The following is a 19,372-nucleotide window of genomic DNA, read 5'->3' on the forward strand; positions in this document are numbered from 1 at the left end:
GAAACATGTAAATGTGCATCCTGATCATACAGCTAGAAGACAAAGACCTTAAGACAGCTATTTTTTCATGCTTCTATTTTCATGTGTGTGGTGTGTGTGTGGTGTGTGTGTGTGTGTGTGTATGCACATTTTTACACGTGTGTGAGCACATGTGTGGGTTTAGTTACATGTGTGTTCTTGCACATGTGGAAGTCCAAGTTTGATGCTAGGAATTATTCTCATTGCTCTTCTGCCTGATTCAATGAGGCAATTTCTCAATCAAAGCGATAGCTCATTGATAAGGCTAGTCTCCACAGCCACCTTGCTCTGGGGATCCCTGTTTCTGTCTTCTAAGTCTAGAACCCACCAGGCATTTATATAAGTTCTAGGGATCCAAATTCTGGTCCTCAGGCATGTGTACCAAGCACATCAACCACTATGGCATCTCCCTATCCAGTAAAGCATCTATTATACATATGAAATATACTGAAGCATCTATTATACATGTAAAATATACTGAAGTGCCAAAGGAAATCCCTTTACCCTTATAAGGAATACACAGATAAGTGACCTCTTCCAGAAAATGCAGTATATATTTAAAATGCACATACACACATACACACACACACAAACAGAGAGAGAGAGAGAGAGAGAGAGAGAGAGAGAGAGAGAGAGAGAGAGAGCAATAATCAGAATATTGGATTAGCTGGATACCACTAGAGCTAGAAGACAAGAGATCAATGAAACTGGAATAACATCAGCAGGAATATCCAATCTGAAGATTACACTGATATCAAAAGGGCTCTCTCTAGCTTCCAAACATGCTAGTTCATGGATGTAATCCCAGCAGTGGAATTATAACCTCAGCAAGGGGACTGTAGTGAGCCTGCGGCCAGCTTGGCATGCATAGTAATTTCCAGGCAAGCTTTGGGGGTCAGAGCAAGATCCCATCTCATGTAATGCAAACCAAAGCAAACAAAACACAAGCTAAGATACTCTGCCATTAAGCAGAAACTTCCTCCAAAAGGCAATACAGTTTAGTTTGCATACCTAGTGTATCCACTGGGTACCTGTTATAGCCAATCAAAGAAACCCTAAGATCATTGCTATCATCTGGACATTCATTCATTCATAACTATTTTTGTTCATTTTTAGATCTTGGGGACTATGAATTCTGAAGGAAATATGTTCAACCCATTATTGAACACACATACTGCTTCTTCTCTTTTTACTTATATATTGGTATGAATACTGCCTTCCACTACCAGTCCGTGTGCTATTTATTGAAATTAACAAAAATTGTTCTGTATCCTCAGAATCTGATCATGGTGTGCAAATGTCAGGCTCTTTTTAAAAAAAAATTCTATTTTTTATTATGTGCATTTATGTATGGTATGTGCAACTAAATGTGTCATGAAGGCCAGAGGAGGGCATCAGATCTCACAGAACTACAGTTACAGATTGTTATGGGCTACCCAACATGGATTCTTAGAAAGGAGCTCCTGGTCTCTGTACTAGTGTTCTTAAATGCTGAGCCATCTGTCTAGGCACATAAAAGTCCACTTCTCAACAATAGACAATATCCCCCGTGAATAAATTAAAGACTACATATCCCTCCCACATGCCGCATAGAAAATGTGCCAACAAACTACTCAAAAAATTCCATTCAAGAAATTACTTTAAAAGGAGATAGAATACCCCCCAAATGGGCACATACTAATCTGGCTTGTTATGAAGTGGAAATGACTACTGAGCCAATGGTGAGGTGGCCTTTGGTAGATGACACAGAAGCACACTAAAACTAGTGCTGTAGAATTGTTATCTGGACTCTTCTAGTATTGCCTGAGATCTATCATCTGAATCCTATACAAGTGCTGGAAAACTAACTGAAAGGGGGAAACTGACAGGTCGTTAATCTTGGTTAATGACAGTCTTACTCATTTTTAACTATACAGTAAACTATGGATAATAGCCATTTACATACCCATCTCCTTAATACAAGCAACAGGTAAAGTTAAGAAAAGCTAAAAGGTCTAAAGAGAATACGCAGCAATGGAAACAGCTCAAGAGGGAGAGAGGTCTGCTGCCAAGACTGAGGGCCTGCGTTTTAAGTCTGGGACTCACATGGTTGAAGGAGAGAACAACTGCCCCAAGTTGTCCTCTGACTTTGAAGTCACGAGCACATGTTCACACTTGTGCATACATACAGACGCATGCACATACACACATATACACACAAATACACAAACACATGGACACACACATGCGCACATATACACACATACATGCACACACAACATGTATGAACTCACACTTAATAACAAAAAGGGTAAAGATTTAATGTGTTTCTTTATGCTATCATAATATAATAAGAATAGGTGGTCACTGGGAACTGGGAAATGGGTCACAAAATTAGCCCATTAGCCCAACTGCACTATGGGTGTTCTACTTCCTTAGCCAGCCCTCAGGTACCAGCAGACACTGCTACACAATCTGTCCCTGAACATACAGGTCTTCCCCTGACTCTGCTTCTCTGGTAGGGCCCTAACTGCAATGCCTCTCATCACTTCAGGAGGGTCTGTGGCATTCACTCTTATGCTGACTGCCATTAAAAAGAACTGGCATACATATAACCAAATCTCTCCCAGGAAAAACATTGTTTCCACAACTTTCTCTTATTTTCTCAGCTCCTGTCTGCAGAGGTTACTATATGCAGCACCTTTTAATTTAATCCTGATACAGGCAAAGTTTATCTCCATTTGAGCTTGAAGGTTGGAGCTTTCTGTTATTAATTGTTAATATTAGCATACAAAGTACTAGGTCTCATTAAGACATTCACACATGCACAGGCACAGGCAGGCACACACACATACACACACACACACAGTTCTTATTTCCATCTCTCATCTACCATCTGCTATGCTCTGTACCTTTCTTGGTGCCCACTAAATAATTTTATGTAGTTGTTATTATGAGAAAAAATAATGTAAAAATAAATCTCTACTTTTAACCTATTTAAAATTTTATTTTATGTATATGTGCGCTCGGTCTACATAGAGATAGCATCCATGAAGCATGTACACCCGCATGCCAGAAGAGGGCATCAGATCCCATGACAGATGGCTGTGAGCCACCAAGCATTGCTGGGAATTGAACTCAGAGCCTCTGAAAGGACAGCCTATGCTCTTGATCTCTGAGCCATCTCTCCGGCTGATCTTTTTAATCACCTAGTCACAGCAGACCTTTGAAGCGCAGACAATAGCAGATGAGTGATTTCTCTTCTTTATTGATTATTAAAATTTATCATTGAGTCTTAGCTCTGGATCCTGGATCTTCCACAGAATTTAATAAAGCTTCAGTTTCTACAATTGCTTAATGAGGACTGAAAATAATCTCTAAATGTCACAAACTCATAATAGGTCAAATGACACCAAGCCTCAAATTTGGTAGACAGATTATATGGCCCACTATAGACAGTTAACCTTTACTGTCATTTTCTTTGTGTGAGAGTGTATGCTTTGAGGGCTGCAGATGTAGCTCAGTTGTGAGGCTGCTTCCTAGCATGTGTAAAACCCTGGGCTGGGTCTCTAGCAACAAATGCATATACCAGTCATGGTGATGCATGTCTGTTTTACCAGCACTCAAGAACTGAGACAAGAGGATCAGAAATTCAAGGTCACCCTCAGGTACAGAGCAAGTCTGAGGGAAGGTGAGGGAGAGCGGCAAGGGAGGGAAGGAGAGAAGGAGAGAACTCTGAGAACAAAATATAAAAATCTTAAATAAAATACTACACAAAGAATCTCAGCCTAGAAAAGTTTCCGTCTATTTTTGCCCTCATTTCCACAGTCCTTTTAATGGCATTGCTAGTCTCATTTGAGGCTGTCATTCCATCACCTCAGTGGCAATAGACTTCTATTCATGGTGCACGAGGGAGGGAGTTCAGCTACTAAGGAACACGTTGGTGGCATTTTAAGCTACAAGAAAATTACACTGGCTTACAATACATATATATACCTGGCAGGGCCTACCTTATGATTAAAACTGACATGTAAAGGCGTCTGTGAGAGCCAGTCAAAAGTTCTAAAAGTAGAAAATATGCCTTAGAAAACCTACAGGTGTGAAATGAATTCTTCATTCTATCAAGTCTTTTCCTTAACAGGGAGTCTATGCCGCTTACACTATAAAACATGTCCTACCTGATTCAATTTCTTCTGACTGCACAGGGCTGTCAGCAACTGATGATTTTTCTGTCAACTCCCGAACTTGAGATTGGTTACTGAACACCCACATTAGTATTACAGGTACCAATGTAACAACCCCAAAATAGGCCTTCCCTGTCAGCATGGGTTTTGTTTGTTTGTTTGTTTGTTTGTTTGTTTTCTGTAGCATTTTTTAAACCCTTGTCAGTTACGGATCTTGAGGGAAGATTACCTTCCTGCTCTGCATGTGTTGAGGGTGTGGCCTCGGGGTATAGGCCTTTGCATAGAGTTGAGGCAAGGCAGGAAGACCGCAAGTTCAATGTCTCCATTTAGTGATGTCTCAGGGCAGCCTGGGAAACTAACTTGATACCCTTTCTCAAAATTAAAGGTCAGAAGAGACCCGGGAATACAATGGTGCCCAGTGGCAGAGCTCAGCATGACCCAGGCTGTTCAGTCACTGGAATCACCTGATAAGAAGAATGTGTGAACCAGGAACTAAAGAACCGCTAATATAGACACAGAGCTTCCCCAGAGTTGTGGCAGTGCTGGGATCAAACCCAGAGCCTTGTGCATGTTGGGATGGTGTTCCTCCTTTCAGCTATGTAACCGGTAGAACTGTGTGACCAAACAGACTGGCCTGGAACTCACTCTGTCACCCAGGATGCCCAGGAGCCATTTAGCCACTGCAGACCTGATACATACCTGAGTTGCAGACACATTGAAAAGAAGGCACGTTTGTCTTCCAGAAAGGAAGTGCTCATTTTTCTTACTGAAAATAAGGGAAAATGCAACATACATTCCCTATCTATCCCTATGCTGTGAAGGGGGAAACGTCTCACATCAGGTACGTGCACAGAGGCAGGGGAGCTGGATCGAGAATTTGGGTGGTAAAGCACTGGCCTTGCAAGTGTGAGGACGTGAGTTCTGTCCTCAGAACCCACGGCTAAAAAGCTGGCAAGCGCTTGTAATTGCACCTCTAGGAGTAAAGGCGAGCAGATCCCTGGGATTCACTGGCTAGCTAGTCTAGCTTACTAGGGAAATTACAGGCCAGTGAGAGACCCTGTGATGGATGGAAGGACAGCCAAGATTGACTTCTGTCCTCCACAGGCATGTACACACGTACGCGTGTGCATTTGCACCAGCATGAATCTGCACACATATGTATGGGATATTTGTGTCTTCATGGGTGTTCACACATATGTGTTATCTGTGAGTTCAACATGTATCTTACAAGTACAGAGCTGAGACCAAATAAAGGAAAAGATAAAACTGTGTATTCCATTTTCTCTAAAATCTGGTAAGACCGACACTCTTGTTTTGTTTCCATTGGTTTAATGTGCAGAGAGTACTCTGCACCATGAGGGAATTTTAATTTCATTAGGCTTCTTTCCAATTAAACTGTGGTGTTTTAAATATTATAATCAACACTATTAACATATTTCATTTTTCACAGTCTATATGTGGGGAATATATTTATTTGTATTTCTGTGACATTGACTTTTTCTTGGGATTCTCATTTTTATTTTGTTAACTTATACAAAATAAAAACTAGACTATCAAAATAGCATTCGCTACTGGGGGTGCTGATTCATATACCTATAACCCCAGAACTGGGAAGGATAAGGCACAAAGGCCATGAGTTTGAGGCTAACTTGGGCTATATACTGAATCCCAAGTCAATCTAGGCTATATAGAGAAAAATTTATACAAAAATAGCAAACCAATTTTGGTACATCAAAAGGCACGTAAGTGGACTTTTCTTTTTAAATATCAGCAACATCTATTTCAAAAAATATGTTCTGCTAATCAAAATTATACAAACATTACCCAAAATTATGCCCTGATTTATCCCTCTTTCACAATAATATTCAAATATATTCATATCCCTAAGTGTTTCTCTTAGACAAAATTTAATTCTGATTACAGCTGCACTTCCCATATGGCTACTGATAAACTTCGGAAAATTTACAATCTTGCAATTGAAATATTTAAAGTAATGAACACAGAGGAGAGACTGGAGAAATGGCTCAGCAGTTAAGGGCATTTATTGCGCTGTTCAGCACTCAGTTTCTATATGGAATGGCTTACAACTGTCTGTAACTCCAGGGACTCCAGTGCCCTCTTCTGGCATCCCTGGGCAGACCCCACATACGTGCACATACATACATACTCATAAATAAAACTAAATCTTTTTTAAAACATACAGTGGAGAGAGTGCCATGTGTTCTAAAATGACTGTGTGATCTAAAAAAAAAAAAAAAAAAAAAGCACTGATATTTTGGTGAAGAAGGAGAAGGAAGATGCGATAACAGGAAGGAAAAAAAAAAGAAGGACGACAAAGTCACTTCTCTACTTTTGACCAACACAGAATGAGCATCTCAACATCTCTGTCATCCAGGACACAGCAGAGTCTTGGAAGCTAGGAGATGATGTTGGGAGAAAAATGCTTAAGTCTCAATACTCAGAGGCAGACTGACTGGGAAGACAAAATGATCAGGAGAGGCCCCGGTTGGCAGGTGGAAGGTATAGTTTAGAAATTAGAAAACACCTCGCTTCTTATTCTGAAAGGGGAAGGGTCAGCAGATCAAAGTCTGCAGACTGGGATTTGAGATATTTCTGGAAATGTGCTCAACCTTTGGATTAAGTTTTTCTGGTCAGCCCAAGTCTGGCAATTCCTTGCTTCATTCAGAGTTACTTTATTTCTGTCTATGTACATTAGTAGCAAGAACACAGTTGAAATATTGGTGAAGAATATATATATATATACATATATATATATATATATACACACACACATATATATAGTGCAATTTCACACATAGAAAAAGAAATCTAAAATAATCTTGGATAGAGTTTAAACTAGATGCTAGAGGTGCTTTCTAGAAGATGCTCCAACGCCACAATTCTAGGAGACAAACAAGAAGCAAGAGGGTGTGGACCAAATTCTTTTTCTCAGACACACTAGGTTCCACAAACTGTCAACTGTGGAGCATGCTTCTCTCACTGAAATACTGCAAATGTTATAAAAATGACTTTAAAATGATGAGCTTGGGGCAGGAGAGATGGGTCAGTTGCAGCACACACCTGGTGACTTGAGTTCAATTCCAGGAACACATGCAAAGGTGGATAAGGCAGACAGAGGGAACGGACTTGAAAGGTTGTCCTATCTCCTCTATAGCCATGGACCACACACACCCCCCAACAATAAGTTAAATGTACACTTAAAAAAAACAATTTTATAGCCATAAAGGCTAACATCCATAAATGAGTTTAAAAGATGTAATTGATTTTTATTGAAATCAACTCTCTGTAATTTCTAAGATCAAAGTCCCCTAAAACTTTCCTGTCCTTCAATCAAAAACAGTTCAACTTCCAAACAGGAAGGAGTCATCAATATTGAAAGATTTTAAGTGTGAAAATAACCCAAAATTTCAAATGGAAAGCAGTTACTAAATGCATCATCATCAATCAGAAATACAGAATGATGATTTGCCCAAGTTTTATTACAACAGAAGTGCTGCAGAATAAGACATTTTGTTAAATAATTATTAAACCCAGTAGAGTACATAACTGAGGTTGTTTACTGTCAACATTTCTTAAGAGTTGTAATAAATACAAGGAGTTATTTTTGAATGAAAAATTTGAATGATAATTTTGTAGGCAAATTATCCCAATTTACCAGTCTAAATTACTGCATTCTCTTCTTAATTTTTCTCAGTGGTTTATTGAGTGTGCATGTGTGTGTGTGTGTGTGTGCAAGGGCATCAGAAGACAGCCATGAACACTGCTTCTTTCCTTTCAACATTTGGGTCCAGACAACCAATGCAGGCCATCAGGCTCAGAACACAACACCTTTACCTATTGCACCATCTTGTTGGTCCCTGTTTTTTAAATGTACTGTGACAGCTATTTGTGAACTATGTACTAGAATGGGTAATTTTAAGAAGAAATAATACAGGCAATTGTCTGTACCCCTTGTAAAAACCTGTTACCCAATCTTCTAGCGATATTTAAGTTTTATTATAATTTTTACAATTAAGTATCTCACTGAATCCCAGCTCTCCTGTTTGTCAACCTCTTCTCATGTACAGTCACCACTGAGAATTCCCTATAAAGTGCCTATGTGTGACAACAAGTTCTCAGCAGCCTGTAGGGCTGAGTGATGCTGTCGACATGGGATAGACAATGAGATTCAGAGAAAAAAATTCATCACCGCCACATTCAAACAATGGCTTTGCCGACTTTGGTTGGAGGTGGTGGCATTATTTGACTGTTGCTTCCAGAATGAGGGTTCCTGAATAGAAACCTAAGCAGAGGACCTAGGCAGTAAAAAGAATTAAACTGCAATATCAAATCCAACACTGACAGATTGTTAGCTGGAACTTGGAGGGAAAACATATCAAAACTACACAACTGTTGGCAAGATGTAAAAAGAGCTTGCAAAGTTAGTCTCAGCTGGTGAGGCCCAAAGTTGGCAATGCTGTGTGCCTATCTGCTTATATCCTTCTCCACTATCTTTCGCGGAGGCAGGGTCTCTTGCCTGAACCCAGAGTTTATTAACTAACTAGTCTAACTGGTCAGCTTACCCAGAGATTCTCACCACCTCCCGGGAATTGCCTCCTGAGGGCTAGGATTACAGGTGTCTGCCATACCAAGGCCCAGTATAAAATCTCCCCTCCCCACTCTTATTTTCTGACCTTTCTATAGCTTATGAACTTGAAAGTTTAGCATGTATTCTTCCACATCCCACACAAAGTCACAGACTTTGTATTTGTTTTATCTCCTGCAGGTCTTTGAGTATCAAGACCAAATCAATTATTAGTGATTGATGCATCAATTTTGTAACTAACATCTTCAGTGATTTTTACTCTTTAGTACCATGAAATACATACATTTTGTCACATGAATTGCTTTCATTTGTCTGGATATTATCCCAGTGCACATTCCACTCAAGCCCCCTTCTCCATTTGAGTTCATACTGCCCTGGTATTCCAGTAGCCATTTTTTTTCCAACCTCTCCGAATAAAGTATCATAGCAGGTCTCTATCATGACTTCTATTTCATGACCCAATACCAACTTATTTTCATTTAAAATTGCAGTTTTCTATTCATATATATTGACAAAGTCAATGTAGTAGGCTCATGCTCTACCACATGTTGGGTTCTCTGGTTTCATTCTTATTTGGTAAGCTCCACTCTTTGTGGCCTTGGCTCCTTAGGTGTCTATGGAAGCAATCTGTGCTCGTGGTTCTTCCTGGAAAGTCTCTCATTCGTGTCAGGCTGGAGTGTGAACTCAGCATCTTATTGCTCACCAACCTCTCTCCTATTACTTACTTTAGTTAATACTACATATAAGTTAATGTTTACATTGTCACCATTTTATCTGTGTTTCTAGGAAATGTTTTCTCATGTTGTTTGTTGGTATATTTGAAGAGGGTTTATATAGTCTAAGCTAGCCTTGAACTCGTGATCTTCCTGCCTACTTCTCCCTCAACATCCCTCTTCTTCTACCTCCCAAGCATTGAGATATCACATACACAGTGTGGTATTCAACTTGATTTCTCATTTTTTAAATCGTAGAGGGGACAATGAAAGTTAAAAATGGAGTGGGTTGCAAATATGGAGTGGGTGGCAAAGCATGATTATGTCATTTATAAAAACGTCAAAATGAAACCTGTTATTTTGTATACTAACTTAAAAAATCAATAATTCTAAAAAGAAAGATATCCATAACACAGAAATGCACTCTGACTCTCAGGACAACCATAATACAGAAGATCATCATGATTCTATGTCATAGGAGGTGGCCATGTGTTTCGATCATTATGATTCTATGTCATAGGAGGTGGCCATGTGTGGCCTCCCTTCCCCCAGCCTGGAACCTGCTTGCTCAAGGGTGGAGCTACCAGCTCATTCGTCCTGCCACGCCCACTGCTGGAACCTGCCTTTGCTGCCTGGAGGCACATACGTGTTCGTCCTGCTACTGGACCCTGAGTTACTTGGCGGGATATTGGGTTCCCTCCCCCTTCCTTTATAACTGAGTGTCTGGAAATAGTAAAATTGAGCTTTGATCAGGATGTTGTCTTNGNTCCATTGTTTCTTCCGCCCCGTCTAGATTCCTCTCTTTTCAGCGAACTGCCATTCTCAGTTGAACCGTTCGTGTTGTGGACTGCGGGCAGGCCGCAACAGCCATGTGTTTCCTTACTTTTCTCTCTTTCCCACCATCTTTGGAGACATGGAGTTGCATTTTTAAATGTTATACTTCAGAAAATATTTTTAGATTTTCCAATGTAGTTGTGCAGAGTATGTATGTCTCTATGTCTGTCTGTCTGTGCATGTCTCTGTGTGCCTAAGAGCACCTGTTAGTAGTACATCTGTATGTGAGGGACCTAAGAAGCAAGCCAGTGTGACCATTGAATGTCTGACCAAATAGACTTCAAATAAAAACTAATCAAATGAGATAAGGATGGAAACTACATATTCATCTAAGAAAAAAACACACCAAGAAGACACTGCAATTCTTAACATCTGCGCAGCATATACAAGAGCACCCAAGTTTATAAAAGAAAACTCACTACCTCAATTTAAATCACATATTCACCTTCATTCACTGATAGTGGATGACTTCAAAATCCCACTCTCACCAGTGGACAGGTCATCTAGACAAAAACTAAATAGAGAAATGCTGGAGCTAACAGATGTTATAAACCAAATGGACCTAACAGATATTTATAGACCATTTTACCCAAACACAAAAGAATACTTTCTACTCAGCAGCTCTCAGAACTTTCTCCAAAATTGACCACATACTTGGATATAAAGCAAATCTCAACAAATACAAGAAAACTGAAATAATATCCTGACATCCTAAAAATCAAACAATAAAGAAATCAAACTCAGGGCTGAAATCAACAAAATTAAAACAAACAAATAAAAACAATAAAAAGAATCAGTGAAACACAGTTGGGTTTTTTTGTTTTTGTTTTTTGAGAAAATCAAAAAGATTGGAAAGCTCTTATCCAAGTAAATTAAAAGGCAAAGAGAGACTGTCCGATTTCAACAAAATTAGAGATGGAAATGGAGACATAACAACAGACACTGAGAAAAGCCAGAGAATCCTAAGGACTACTTAAATAAATCTACTTTCCACTACACTGAAAATATAAAAGAAATCGATACTTTCTGTGATGAATAGCACCTACTAAAGTTAAATCAAGATCAGATAAGCAATTTAAACCAACATATAACCCCTCATGAAATAGAAACAGTAATTAAATCTAACAAACAAGAAACAAACAAAACAAACAAACAAAAACCCAGGGCCAGATGGCCTTAGCATAGGATTTTATCAGACTTTAAAAGAAGTTAATGTCAAAACTCCTCAAATTATTCCACAAAATAGAAGCAGAAGAAATGTCGCCCAATATATTTCATGAGATCATAGTTACTCTGATGTCTAAACCACATAAAATACCACCCCCCCAAAGAAAGAGAATTATAGACCAATTTCCCTTATGAACATAGATGCAAAAATTCTCAATCAAATACTTGCAAATCAAATCCAAGAACATATCACAAAGATCATCTGCCATGATCAGGTTGGCTTCATCCCAGAAATATAAGGATGAATCAACATACATAAATCAATAAATGTAACCCATCATATCAGCAACCTGAAAAAAACTACATTATCACCTCATTAGATGCAACTTTGAAAAAAATCCAACACTCCTTCATAATAAAAGTCACAGAGAGATTAGAGATATGGGGTGCATACCTCCACATAATAAGGGCAGTTTACAGAAAGCCCATAGTCAACCAACATCAGTTTAAATGGAGAATAACTCTAAGCAATTCCATTAAAAGCAGGAAGGAGACAAAGTGTCCACCCCACAGACTGACATCTTGATACTATTGCTGAAGACAACATCAGTAGAACCCACAGAACATGGAGAAGTCAAGCTGGTGCCTACACAGAGCCTTCACCCCTGTGGGTTAACGTCCTTGGTACAGTTAGGGATTTTGCATGCTACCAAAAGAGAAATGTAAACACCAATGTGCCCAGAAGCCCTTTGATCTGCAATACTGTCCTGCCTGCCAGGTATCTCTTGTGCAACAGGGGTACAAAACTTATAGGAGTAACCAACAAATAACTGATTTAACCTAAGGCTCACTCCACAAGATGGAACCCATATCCAACACTGCTTAAGTGACCCAAGAACCTGAAACCAGATAACCCAGGGACCTAACATAAAACCAAATAATATTGACTTTTTTAAAGTAGCAATAAGATGACTCCTAATAACATTGTGCTGTACTCATAGATCAGTGCCTTGCTCCACTGTCATCAGAGAAGCTTCCTCCTGCAGCAGATGGGAACAAATACAGAGGACCACAGCTAGACAATGTAAAGGGATGGAAAACTCACAATGTCTCCATCATATCTTTCCTCTCAGGGGTCACAGAACCGTGCAGTAAAGAAGGCAGAATGAGTACAAGAGCCAGAGGGGATGGGAGACACCAAGAAAACGACCCTTTAATCAACATGATTGAAGCTCCTATGAACTCACAGAGACTGGGGCAGCATGCACGGGGCCTGCACAGGTCAATACCAGAGGGAGTCATGGAGGTGAAAGGTCAAATGGACACAAGCCCCAGTCCCTAGCTCAGAAGCCATCTCCAACTGATAAACACTTGCAAATGAAAAGTTAGTTTCCTCCAGGGGAGACTCACTGGGGAGAGCAAACTGCTCTCAAGGGTAGGCTGTGTGCCCAGGAGGAGACGCCAACAGAAAAGGAACTCAGTGGTATCATTGGGGAATTCCTGTCTCATAATGTTATGTCAGGACTCTTCCTTTTTTATTTTTTAATTTCTACTTTTTAAAAAATTTTGTATTCATGTATTTTTCTCTCCCTTTTTACCCTACAGCTTTTGCACATACATTGTGGCTTCCAGCTTAGTGTTTTTATGGGAATGCAAACCAGAGTATTTCCGTATGTGTATCTGTTTCTTGGGCTCTTTCTTTCTGTTAGTTCTGTCCTATTCTGCCATGTTAATTTTTGTTTTATCTTATTATATTTTATTTTACATTATTACCCCTTAGAAGCCCTTTTATTTTCCAGTGAGAGACAGAAAGAGGGTGGGTCTGAATCAGAGCGGAGTTGGGAAGGAACTTGGAGTAGTAGAGAGAGGAAAAACCATGATCTGGATATATTCTTGAGAAAAAATATTTTTAATAAAAAGAAAAATACAGATCTTTATATTTTAAGAGAGAAAAGTAAAGAAATCCAGAAGGAACAGGAGTGTCTGCTTTAACTAAAATATGAAAACTACTAAGCCAGCAGGCCATCCCAGGGCTAGTTTTAGTAGTTTGGGAAGCTGACTTGATAAAGAAAGAGTTTGGAAAGAGAAGGTGGGGATGGGAAAACTTCACATTCATTCTTCCTATGTTTTCAACATCAAAGAAACAGAGCAGGGCCCCCTGGTCAGAAATCCCAAAATGGCATAATCCCTCTTACCTTGGAAGACCGGAAGGCAAACGCTGTTGATTTTACATCTGCTTTCTCTTTGTCCATGAGTAGAAGGTTCTTGTCTTCCATGAGGCTTAAGTATTTTCCTGTCGTGACATGCCGGAGTCGGAATGGCTGGCCCCATCTTATGTGGCTTCCACTCCACCTGACAAAACAATCAGAACTTGATCCAACCCCATCGCCATCAGAGAAGCAGCCACTGAAATGTAGGAGTAGGGCTCTGCATGTGTGTGCACACAGGCGTGGATAAACACTATGAGTAGCATCTACAGACATATGCTACATGCCTGTATGTATAAACATCTTAGAACCAGGTGCAAAGGGAAGAGACAGACTGAGAAACTGCAGGGAAACTCACAGCTTTTATACTTATGATGAAAATGACTCTAATTATGTAGCTATAATATTTTCCTTAATTTATATACTATAAAAATAGACAGATGCCGGGCGTGGTGGCACACGCCTTTAATCCCAGCACTGGGGAGGCAGAGGCAGGCGGATTTCTGAGTTCGAGGCCAGCCTGGTCTACAAAGTGAGTTCCAGGACAGCCAGGGCTACACAGAGAAACCCTGTCTCGAAAAACCAAAAAAAAAAAAAAAAAAAAAATAGACAGCCTAGTTTTATGCATATAGGTGCGTGCACATCTAACAAAACCTTACTTTAAATTATCAAAAGTATTACTATTTAGGTGGATTTAATCAACTTGATATTCATATCAAAGACAACTGTTTTAATTATTAAACATTAAATATTGTAAATATGGAATTTTTGTTATAGGCTAACAGAACAATATAGAGGTTTACAAGAACATTTTGTTGCTAAAGAGGATAATGGAGGAAGAAGGAAAACTCAGGTAATCACAGAACCCACCTCCCTGAAGTAAAATCTCTCCAGGTACTTACACAAATGAGAAAATGGAGTAATGAACACCCTTCACTGTGAAGAAGAGTTTGAGTATTTTTAAGTAAACAAAGGTGAGTGTTAACTCACAGCAGTACTTATGGTCACCTGATTGTTTGTAAAGCAGAAATGAAGCCACTTGATTTTAAACCATCATTCTTGAGGCTGAGTCTAAGGGTGCATGCCTTTAATCCCAGCACTCAGGAGGCAAAGGCAAGCTGATCTCTGAATGCAAAGCTAGCTTTGTCTACACAGCAAGTTACTGGGCAGCCAGGGCTACACAGAGAAATCCTTTCTCAAAAAACAAAGCAAAACAAAACAAAACCACTGCCCCTTTAACATATTTTCCACCCACCTGTTTAAACTGACCAGGATAATATTAACTGAGAATGAACCACGTTTTCTGAGATTGCTGTTTGGAATACCTGAGCAAAATGACTTCAGACACTATTATATTCACCAGTAAATAGGCAGATAAATCACATTTAAAAAAAATCTACAGATACTGACTCTAGTGAAACAGTCCTGGATCTCACCCAAGGAGTCTGTATCCTATAGCAATAACTTCTTTAAAGTGTAATATTATAGGAAAATATATTGGCAACTTAGTGTATTTTAAATGAAGACTAAAGCTTCCAATTATTTTTTAAAAGTTCTTGCTAATATCATAGTTCTGTCTAAAACAGTTTAAAGCTATACATTTATCAGTGATGTAGCATTTAAATGGACTAAAAGACGTTCTTTAGATAACTTCTAAACACACCAGAAGTACCTGTACTTGTATGTGCATCTGAATTCTTACTGCTATAATGAGTACTGTGGTGATTTTTACTACTATACAGCGTGTCCCACTCCAGTCTTAAGCTATTCATGAATAAAGTTCATGGTTTCTGCAAGTAACTGTTGAACTGTTCATAACCACATGCATCTTTAGAAGTTTAAATCCACAATCTTCCAGACTTCAGGTGGGTGACAGGTTTGCAGATAACTTGTCCTGCTTCCAAATCTGACATCACTCTGTCCTAGCAGTGCTTATGCCAGGAAGATGCCATGTGTGAGTGAGATGATGTTGCAAAGCAAAAGAAACCAAAGATAAAGGCAGGCGGTATGAAATTATGAAATGAGACTATTCTTAGGTCTTGCACCTGCTGAATCAAGACAGAAGAGGGAGAAAGAGACAAGAGGAACAAAGCATTGGATACCACATTTGTTCTCCATGTTGTTTGCTGCTGGAATTAAAAGGACCATCTTATCCTGAATTAGAAGCCAAAGGCATTGGCCATGCCATACCCTCAGAACTACAGGCTGGGTTTAGAAGTTCTACTTACGCGACTCTTAGGGTCTCCAGTCTCCAGAGGGAGCGTGCATGAACTGATACAGCACCACCTTCATAATGAACTGTTCTGTTGACATAAAAAAAAAAGTTTAAATTTGAGTTTAACAGGTTTCATTCCTTGGACTCTACCTTTTAAACAAATTGAAAGAAGGGAGGCTGTGGAAGAGGTTGTAAATGTTAAAGATCTATTGTGAGGCAGGAGATAACACAGCTGGAAATAAAATAAATGTAACAGTGATCAACAAGTTCTTCCTCATTAAGCATTTATTTAAACATATTCTCTCCCATCACTTACCCATATAATATTAATGTTTTTTCATAACTTCCCTCTACAGGACATTTTCCTTTTTACCAACTTTGGTCATGGATGTACAGACTTAACAGTTTAGGTGTCATTTTATGTATAATTATATGAAGATATCCATGTAATTGCTCATGGCTCTGAATTTGGCTTTCATTGTTTAAAAATACTTCAAAGAAATATAAAAAGACTGATTCTTAGCATTTTAATACAGTCATCTGCAATTTGCACCAATGGGCAATGCATGACAAAATACATAAACTATAAACGGAGGGAGTTGGAGTGGTGGCTCAGTGGTTCAGAGCACTTGCTCCTCTTGGAGAGAACCTAACTTTGGTTCCTAGCACCCAGGCTATATGACTCACAACTTCATGTACCTCTAGCACCAGGTGAGATGACCACTTCTAGCATCTACAGGTACCCATGTACACATACACATAAGTACATATGTAGAAATAAAATCTTCAATATATAATTTGTACATAACTTGATCATTATGTGCAAAAGGTACATCTCAAGGGTGTGCATCGCATGTACCCAAATGTGCAAACACTCCTAAGAATATAAGATGTCAGGGAACTGACATAAGTTAGCCAAACTGATCTTTGTCATCACTTTTCAACACTGTTTCAAGGAAACCAAGGCTTGTGAATGCATCCTGTGTCTTTCCCCAGGGCTTCAGCACCTCTCTAGAATATGTCCTCATGATCTAAACATACACAGGAATGTTCTCTTTCAAACATAACACCAACACCTTGCCCCTCCTCTCTAGCCTCCCTCTCTACCTCACCACCATCTACTCCTGTTGGATCTCCTTGTGCTCCAGTATCACTCCCAGACCTGTCTCTCTATTGAAATGGAGTTTGATGTGGCCATTAAACAACCTTCCTGCCACCAACCCCATTAGACTTCTTTGAAAACAGACTCTGAAACCCCTGCTGTCCAGGCCATGTTTTTAACACCTCCCTGGCCATCTCCTCCTCCTTATCCCTTTTGACAACCCTTTTCATTCTATCGTTACTGTGGAATTTCTCAAAATATACACAAAAAATCGAGTAAACAAGCCCCTGCACATCCAGTTGAAAATTTTTGTTCCATGTAACTTTCTGTATTCTGACTTTTCTAACTGAATCCCCATAGTGCTGGGAACTGAACTCGGGTTCTCTACAACAACAGCAAACGCTCTTATCATGGAGCAACCTCTCCAGTTTCATGGTGTCCTTATTTCTAAATCTACCTCTAACTATAGCTGTGCATTCAATTTATATTTTGTATAATAATATTACAGAAGTCCATGTTTCCCACTACCTGTGATAACACAACCATCAGGAGGAACACAATGCCTGGCTGTTCATTTTTTAAGATATATCAACAGGCCCAGACCATCCTCAGCTGTGTCTAGAGGGCTTGAGATGCACCCATGAACACTTTCAACAGCAGTGACTTCCTAACATGGCATAGGCAATAATCACATGAGAAACTATCAAAAAATGTTATGCCATGTCCCCACCAACATTCAATAAAGTAGATGTGGGCTTTGGCTCCTTCATCCAATGAAGAGCCAAAACGTGGACCCCATGGTTTAGATGATTATCTCCTGGGCAGCACACCTGCTGTGCAGAGTTGGACATTTTGCTGCAGGAGATGCTGCCTGCATTATGGGATATTTACAGCAATTGTCCCCCTACTAACTAAATGCCAATCTCCCACCAGTTGGTACAAGCAAAACTGCCTCTCACATTGCTTAATGTCCCTTATGAGATAAAAGTGCCCTAGTACAGCACTACTGATGCAGGTGAATGAATCTTAACGTTTACTGAGGTATAGTTTTTCCGCATTCCTCTTAAAGTCCAAACTAGCCCCATGGCCAGAGTTTCTGATAGAGGTCAAGGGGAACACCCACGTGTCTACATTTCCCATAAGCCCCTGGATGAAGTGTATTCTGCAGTGTGACATTTTGAGAGCTATGGGAATATATTAGTTATTTCACTGGGGTTCTTAACCCTGGTTTTATAGTAGAAGCACTTCAGCGGCTTTAAAAAGTCAAGGCAGAGAACACTCAGGCTAAGAAATCAAAGTCTCCAGGACATGCTTTAAAAAAGAAATGAAAAATAATCTATACATTCTACTTCACTGCGTGTATGTACACAAATGATGAGACATGGATGGTAGATAGGTAGATAATAGATGATGAGGATAGATGGTTGATAGATGATAGATGGCAGATAGGTAATAGCTAGATAAGTAGATAACAAATGATGATAGGTAATTGGTAGAAGATAGATGACAGATAGATAATAGACAGATGATAGATAATAGATGATGACAGATTATCGATTGATAGATGGTAGATTACAGAAAACAGATGATAGATAGATAGATACATAGATAGATAAATAGACAGACAGACAGATACACAGACAGATGCAGACAAAGGTTGATAGATGGTAGATAGAAATATGATAGAGATAGATAGGTGGGTAAAAAGAAAAAATGACAGGAAGATGGGTAAAGATCAATAGATAGATGGCTGATGAGAACTATATAGATGATAGAGTTTATATAACCCTAACATTAATAAAAGTCTTCTGTTTCACCAAAAGAACAGTGTCCTAGATACATTTTTAAAGATTTGGTTTTGTTTTGTTTTGTTTTGTTTTTGCATATGGTATGTTGCCTGCATATATGCCTTGTATCACATGTATTCCTGGTGCCCACAAAGGCCAGAAGAGGGCATCAGGTCCCCTGGAGCTGGAGATACAGATAGCTGTAAGGCATCATGTGGCTGTTGGGAATTGAACCTGGATCCTTTGTAAGAACAGCCAGTGCTTTTGGTTTGTTTTGTTTTTTCAATTTTTTATTAGATATTTTCTTCAGTTACATTTCAAATGCTATCCCGAAAGTCCCTTATTCCCTCCACCCGCCCTGCTCCCTTATCCACCCACTCCCACTTCTTGGCCCTGGCATTCCCCTGTACTGGGGCATATAAAGTTTGCAAGACCGAGGGGCCTCTCTTCCCAGTGATGGCCGACTAGGCCATCTTCTGCTACATATTCAGCTAGAGACATGAGCTCTGGGGGTACTGGTTAGTTCATATTGTTGTTCCACCTATAGGGTTGCAGACCCC

General features: G+C 39.5%; 1 protein-coding gene across 11 annotated transcripts in view; it reads right to left on the reverse strand.

Moving 5' to 3' along the window:
• The window catches only part of Ryr2 (ryanodine receptor 2), a 562,694-nt gene that overhangs the window by 285,655 nt on the left and 257,667 nt on the right, over positions 1 to 19,372 (reverse strand). For all 11 annotated transcript variants that reach the window (XM_029468301.1, XM_029468299.1, XM_029468302.1 and 8 more), the window contains exons 11-12: positions 15,937 to 16,011; positions 13,697 to 13,853 (exon numbers count right to left, since the gene is read on the reverse strand). In XM_029468301.1, the coding sequence (XP_029324161.1) occupies positions 13,697 to 13,853; positions 15,937 to 16,011 (232 nt within the window). The remainder of the gene's footprint in view (positions 1 to 13,696; positions 13,854 to 15,936; positions 16,012 to 19,372) is intronic.

The sequence above is a fragment of the Mus caroli genome, chromosome 13 (assembly GCF_900094665.2).
Source record: "Mus caroli chromosome 13, CAROLI_EIJ_v1.1, whole genome shotgun sequence".
Classification (NCBI taxonomy): Eukaryota; Metazoa; Chordata; class Mammalia; order Rodentia; family Muridae; genus Mus; species Mus caroli.